This window comes from Callorhinus ursinus, unplaced genomic scaffold (assembly GCF_003265705.2).
Source record: "Callorhinus ursinus isolate GAN/ISIS: 27379988/994484 unplaced genomic scaffold, GSC_fseal_2.0 scaffold54, whole genome shotgun sequence".
Lineage (NCBI taxonomy): Eukaryota > Metazoa > Chordata > Mammalia > Carnivora > Otariidae > Callorhinus > Callorhinus ursinus.
Window position 1 is genome coordinate 118270 of NW_027397116.1, and position 7518 is coordinate 125787.

Genomic DNA, 7518 nt, shown 5'->3' on the forward strand with positions numbered 1-7518 from the left:
TTATTGGCAAAAAACCTGCGGGAATTTGGTGTGTTTTAGCTATTTACCAGGGAAAGTACTGGCTTGTTGGCTTGCTTCCCTCTTTCCCTCCCTCGCTTTCACTGTTGCTCTTTCTTCCCTTTTAATGTCACGGAGCAGGACATTCTTCATGGTGACCCCGAGGATGCGCTGTATCTGGCCAGTGCTGAAACGGCCCCCAGTCTTCTTTCCCTGAAGACCATGCTTGGCAAAAATCTGGACTTGACTTCCCTGTGATACTGAACATCCCCCCATCTCTTCCCCAGTATCTCTGATCCCTAAAGCTGGCTGGCTGGCTTTCAGAAAAAGTCAGCAATTATCTGAAAAGCATGCAGCACAGATGAGGGCCTCCCTCTGCCCGTGTGGCCAGGAAGGGAGGCTGGGTCAGGGCGGTGAACGGAGCTCTTGGCCTCCAGGGCCTTGTTTCATGTCTGGCTCAGGCCTTCGTACTGCAGCCTCCGTGGCAGCCTGGTGGACCCTCTTCTACTGCCATGCCCTGGCTGATCTTAAAATCTTTTAAGATTTTATTTATTTATTTGAGAAAGAGAGAGCATGAGTGGGGGCCGGGGGTGGGGGCAGAGGGAGAAGGAGAAGCAGATTCAGGGCTTGATCCCAGGACCCTGGGATCATGACCTGGGCAGAAGGCAGACACTTAACTGACTGAGCCACCCCAGGCGCCCCTGATCTCTGTTCTTTCTGCCCACAGCCCATGTCACTGATACTGAAGAGGCTGCCAAAATTGAGGTGAGCCACCCCAGCCATCTCCTCCTTCCCCCTCCTCCTCTGCTGCCTTCATTCATGTGCTCCCTTCTGCGTTCTCTAGGACGAGAATACCATCACCTACTCACTTCTCTTGCATCCGGAGGAAGAGGCAGAGACCTCTGATTACCAGAACCACATTTAGTCTCCATTGTCTTGCCTGTGACCCAGGGAAGGGCATCAGAGAGGCCAGGACGCCTGACCTGAGCTCGCCTTAGGGAAGACAAGAAGATGCCACAGTTCCAAAGGAGAAGAGGGACACTTTCAGAGTCAGCTGCATGAATCCTGAACCTCCCTGTCCTAAAAGTCACAGACAACGGGGTCCCAGATGACTGACTGCCCTGGTTCCTTCTGTGTCTCGGCACTTCTCTCCATCAGGACTCTTCTGCATACGTCCACACGGCAGATAAAAATTACTTTTATTAAGAGGTAGTAGCAACATGGGAAATGCTTATGTTATAGGTTACCTAAGAAAATTATGTAGGTGTATATGATTTCAGGAATGTCGAAGCAGATTAACGTTTGCCAACATATTAAAAGTGATGTTTCAGGGTGATGGGATTGTTGGTGATTTTCGTTTTCTTTATTTTTCTATATAGACCATGTATTACCTTTATAATAAAATACTAGAAAAAAAGGCTGTATTGGTTGGAGTGTGGACTGACCCGTTTCTTTTCAAGGATAAAAATCTTGGGAAGGTCGTAATGGGTAGGAGGTGGAGGAGAGGGAAGATTTGGAGTGTAGGGTGAGTGTCCTCTTCTTAAAACTGAATACTCTTTGGGCGCCCGGGTGGCTCAGTTGTTAAGCGTCTGCCTTCGGCTCAGGTCATGATCCCAGGGTCCTGGGATCGAGCCCCGCATCAGGCTCCCTGCTCGGTGGGAAGCCTGCTTCTCCCTCTCCCACTCCCCCTGCTTGTGTTCCTGCTCTTGCTCTCTCTCTCTCTCTCTCTGTCAGATTAATAAATAAAAATAAAAAATCTTAAAAAAAAACACCTGAATGCTCTTTAAAGATGGTCTTCTGGTTTCCATGTCTTCTTCCTCTTCCTCCCATGACAAAGAAAACAATCACTTTGTTTTGCAACACCAGTTCTCAGGAAGCCAAGCTTTGGATGAGTCCTCGTGGAGATTGCTGTCTCTTCCTGCCTCTGCTGTTCTGCTATATTTACCAGAAGGATGTGGCCTTCTCAGGGAAGCCATTCTGGCAGATTAAAAACATGACTGACAGCTTCTCTGGGGGTTTGGTGGGCACCCTTGGAGAGGCCTTGTTTTACTGGGACTCTCTCACAGCTTCATTGTGCAGCATTCTTGCATTCATGATTTAGCCGCTTCCTTTCTTGTATAGTTTTCATGGCTTTCTATGATAGTCACATTTTATTTTATTTTATTTTTTGAGAGAGAGAGCGAGAGCGAGAGAGTGTGTGTATGTGAGTGGGGTAAGGGAGGGACAGAGGGAGAGGGAGAGAGAATCTTAGGAAGGCTCTATGCCCAGCACGGAGCCTGATGCAGGGATTGATCTCAGGACGCTGAGATCATCACCTGAGCCAAAATGGAGTCAGATGCTCGACAGACTGAGTCACCCAGGTGGCTCACCCACCCCTATGATACATTGTATAGTCCCACAGTTAGATTTCACACTCACCTATTGTTATAATAAGGAATAATAGTAATGTGATTACTAGGTTATTGAGGGCTTACTTTATGCCAAACTATGTGCTTTAGAATTAGAGAGTTTCAGAGTGTCAGCCTTTCATATTTCTTCTTTTGTGATTTTCCTATTCACAAATTCTTGCCCATTTTTATAGTAATAATGTGTATCTATTTATAAATTACATGGTAGCAACTTATTTCCAAAAGGAAATAAAATTTTCTTTTTTTTTTTTTAAAGATTTTATTTATTTATTTGACAGAGAGAAAGAGAGCGAGAGCAGGAACACAAGCAGGGGGAATGGGAGAGGGAGAAGCAGGCTTCCTGCCTAGCAGGGAGCCTGATGTGAGACTTGATCCCAGGGCCCTGGGATCATGACCTGAGCCGAAGGCAGACGCTTAACGACTGAGCCACCCAGGCACCCAGGAAATAAAAATTTCTATGTAAATTATTTTACTACACTAATATTCTTTTTATAAAATTAAAATACAGATAAGCAAAAGAGATAATTAAGATCACCTATAAGCCCGCAAACCACAATCGATGTTAACATAAAGGGTGCCAATCCATGTTCCTTTCAGTAGCAATAGGTGCGTGTATTTTAAAAGTTGGATCATATCATATTTTTACATGTTCATAAACACACATAGGCAGAAATTCATGCTCACTGTAAGCATGTAGCTCAAACACTACAGAAATACAAAGAAGTAAAAGTGAATGTTCCCTTTCACTGCACCCGGTCTTGTTCCCCTTTCCATGGGTAACTGCTGTTGAACATTTGGTGTGGATTTGGTTCTGGACTTTTTGGTATGCATCTAACACTTATTTATGTTTTTTTATGGTTTTTTAAAGACCATAAGTGGAACTATACTTTACATATGCTTATGCAGTTGCTTTCTTTTGATTAGTAATATATTATGGAGCTCTTTCCATGGACCTCTTTTCCTTTTTAAGGATTATATAGTATCTCATAGTACAAATACTATACCACATTTTACTTAACCGACACTTTAATTGTTACCAATTGGTCAATGTTGTACACAGTGCTGCAATAAATAACTTTTTCGGATGCTATTTTTGACAGCACGTGTGACTATTTCTGAAGAATAAATTCCTAAAAAAGCAGCTTACATGTCCTCCCAAAGTATATTAGAGTGCCCATTTCCTGACACCCTTGTCAATGTTGAGCACTTTACATTTTTAATTTTTGCCAATCTGATTAGAATGGACTCTGTTACTGTTCCCTACCCAGCATGAGTGTCCCCTGATTTTAGTAACAAAGACTGCTTTGCTTTGGCAAAACAGGTGGGTAGGTGGGCAGACTTCAAACCTGATTCCAGAGGACAGCGTGCACCCAAGTTGGTCAAGCAGGTGCTGTTTCCCTAGAATTTAAATCTGGAACAGATTAGACTGTGACTGAAGGCGGTGAAGTTCATCCCAAATGGCACTGCCTGGATGAGACCAACTTCCTACATCCTTAAATCTGCCTTGTTTCTTATAGTTTGTAAGGTCTGTCAGCTTCCTCTTATAGTAGATAATTTAAGTTGATAGACTCCTCCTCTAATATCCTATGGGATTGATACCTTTTTTGGAATAGATCTTTGACAAAGTTTTGTGTCCTGTCTTTATTGGTCTCATCAGGCTTTTCTATCTCTTTTGGAGTCTAGTTTGAAAAATCATCCATTTTACTGGTATGTAGCTGTACACTACATTTTTTCCCTATTTTTTGGTAATAATTTATGTGTCTGTACTTACATTCCCCCCTCTCCTACCTAGCTTTTGGGCTTTCTTTCTTCTATCAGTTAGATTATTTCAGCTGGAAATAACAGGAAAGCATGATCCAAATTGGCTTAAACAATAAGGAAATGTATTATCTCATATAACAAAAAGTCCAGAGACAGGATGTCTCCAGTACATCAGGACTCTGGGTCCAGTTTTCTGCAACTCTCTGGGCACTGTCCTTGGGCTAGCGGCAAGATGATTATAGCAGCTCTGAGCATCATACCCCAAAATCTAGAGAAAGAAAGGGACTAACTACGTCTTCTATGCGTCTCTTTCTTAAAAGTGTTGAACATTTCTCCAGAAATCTTGCCATATCATATTGGTCAGGACTAAGAACCATGCCCATTCCTAAATTGATCACTAGAAAGGGGAATCGCCCACCACAACCTACTCAGCTTAATCATTCTGAGAGGCAACCACCGTGACCACTTTATCTGTTTATCTTAATCAAACTTGCCAAAGGTTTGTCTGTTTTATTAGTCCTGTCACAGATTTTGTCTTATTGATCAGGTTTTTACCGTCTGTTTCCCAATGCATTGTTTCTTCTACTTTATTTAGATTTACTGCATTACTCATTTATTTCTAAACTGTTTATAAACAAATTCACAAAGGCTATAACTTTTCCTCTTTTTGTTATTTTGGCTACATCCATTGGATTTTGATATGTCTTCCTGTCATTGTTACTTGTTTCTAAATAATCTATAACTTTAGTTTTACTTTCTTCTTTTTTTAAAGATTTTATTTATTTATTTATTTGAGAGAGAGTGCAAGCGTGAGAGCATGAGTTAGGGGAGGGGTAAAGGGGGAGGGAGAAGCAGACTCCCTGCTGAGTATGGAGCTGATCCCAGGACCCCAAGATCATGACCCTAGCCAAAGGCAGGTGCTCAACTGACTGAGCCACCCAGGTGCCCCTAGTTTTACTTTCTTCTTAAGTTTGATATAGAAGACTGTTGTATTTTCTTGGTTCATTTTATTTCCAAGAAGAATAAGCGTTATCTTCTTTGTTGCTATTTTCCATTTTCATTGCATGGTGATGTGGTCTATGTGATTTTTCTGCATTAAATGTTTTTAAATGTATATGTGAAGATAGTGCTTTCTTTCATTTTAAAACATTTTTTAAAATTTTCTCTTAGAGTAACACACACACAATTTGAATTATGTAGTAGGACATAAGACATATAATAAAAAATAGCTGGTTTTTGACCCTTTCCTTGCATTCCCTCTGTCCTGTTCCCCAGAGGCAATGCTTTTCAACAATTTTAACTATGTCTTCTGTTAATTTACCACCATATTTCCAACGATATAATCTGCTGCTATCTCTTGATTTTTCAATATTAAGTATTATCCATTTGATTTCCCACCATAGAATATGAAGACTACTCTTAATATACCATCGTTACACACTTCCCACTTTCCTTACCCACTGCTCCAAGGCAGCTTTATCATGATTTTATGACCACTGTTCTTTACTGAGACACACAGTGTTCTCTGATTACACTTCCTTTTCTGAACAATCTTTTCCTCTCTAGAGATAATAACTGCTTCATTTTTGTCATTTGGTTAGTTGTCTATGTATCTATTATTAGCTTTTCCCCAATTTTCAAAAACATTCTGAAACAACTTAATACTATTTCCCACATGGTCAAATGTACCAGGAAGTTTTTCAGTTTCTCTTTCTTTCTTTCTACCCCTACCCCCACCTTTTTTTTTCATCAGCAAAAAGTCTCTTCTGGAATTCTCTGTTCTCTGGCACTAATTTAGATTGTTTGATCTCTAGGCCCCCATGTATTGCTGTTGTCCTGGGACTTTCCTGCATCTATCTTTTGTATTAAACCTCCTTTTTCCTGAATCTTATGTCTTCCTATCTTGGTTTACTTCCTTGCCAGGGCATCCTGAAAAATGGTGCCTGGATGGTATACCAGATGCCACTGATGTCCCACCTCATACCTACTCAACTCACCTGAATTCACCTGCACTTGCTAGCTTGTTCAATTTCTCTTGAGACTCTAACTATGTTGGGGGGAAAATTAGTCTCCTGGAAACACCCACTCCTGTTGGGTAGGAGAGAGGCCATAAGTGTCTAATTTCTCCTTATACAGAGATATATCCTTTTATTTTCAAAATCATTATTGATCTATATCTTGTGTTGTACCTAATTCTTCCCATTCCTGAACCTTTCTTGGGATCTTTCAGGAAAAGGATCTTCCTTCTTTTTTTTTTTTTTTTTTTTTTTTTTTTTTTTTTTTTTTTTTTTTTTTAAGGATCTTCCTTCTTATTAGCCTTTTCCTCTTTAGGGAAATAAACTCAACTCCCTATAACTCAATTTTCTATAATAACAGGATCAAGATTTGTGGTCATCACATGACTTCATAGATATTAAACAAAATATTGTTGTTTAATGGTTGACTACTAGAGACATCATTATACCTCTGTTTATCTTAATCAGACCTGTCAAAGGCCTATTTTAATGGGCTTTTCACAGAATTAGCTTTTGATATTTTGATCAAGTCTTCTCTCGTTTGCGTTCTATCTTGTACATTGTAACCTTTTTTATTTGCAATAACTTTTAGTCTTAAGTAATATCCCCTTCCTTAATTCTAATACTTTTATATTTTTTAAATACCAAGGAATATGTATATATTTAAAATCATCTAAGATATTTACCTCACTAGTGTAGTCTCTTTGTTTACTGTATTCCTGTGTCCACTGGAATTAAATACTCCTTATTTATCTTCTTTTATTTTTGTGAAAAGCACAATTTCATCAGAGTGTTTAAATCATACAGTTTATATCAACAAGATTACTTAAGACTTCTCATCAAACACCTTGTAACGTACATTTCTATAACTACTCTTAGTCAAATAAATTAAACCCATCAATTTATGATTTCCACATTATCTAATGAAAGTCTGTCTTTTGATAGATCATGCTTTTGGTATCATGTCTAAGAACTCTTAGCACTAGATCCCAAAGAAATTTCTCCTATATTTTTCTAGAAGTTTTGGAGTTTTTCTTTTTTTTTTTTATTTATAAAGATTTTATTTATTTGACAGAGAGAGACACAGCGAGAGAGGGAACACAGGTAGGGGGAGTTAGAGTGGGAGAAGCAGGCCTCCCGCCAAGCAGGGAGCCTGATGTGGGACTTGATCCCAGGACCCTGGGACCATGACCTGAGCTGAAGGCAGACGTTTAATGGCTGAGCTACCCAGGCGCCCCCGAAGTTTTGGAGTTTTAACTTTTTGTGTTTAAGTCCATGATCCATTTTGAATTCTTTCTTTCTTTCTTTCTTTCTTTCTTTCTTTCTTTCTTTCTTTC

General features: G+C 40.0%; 1 protein-coding gene across 1 annotated transcript in view; it reads left to right on the forward strand.

The window, feature by feature from the left end:
• FCGR2B (Fc gamma receptor IIb) overlaps positions 1-1707 on the forward strand; it is a 14454-nt gene extending 12747 nt beyond the window's left edge. The window contains exons 7-8 of the mRNA XM_025892098.2: positions 725-762; positions 842-1707. Coding sequence (XP_025747883.1) covers positions 725-762; positions 842-922 — 119 coding nt within the window. The 3' untranslated portion in view covers positions 923-1707. The remainder of the gene's footprint in view (positions 1-724; positions 763-841) is intronic.
• The last annotated feature ends 5811 nt before the right edge of the window (positions 1708-7518 follow it).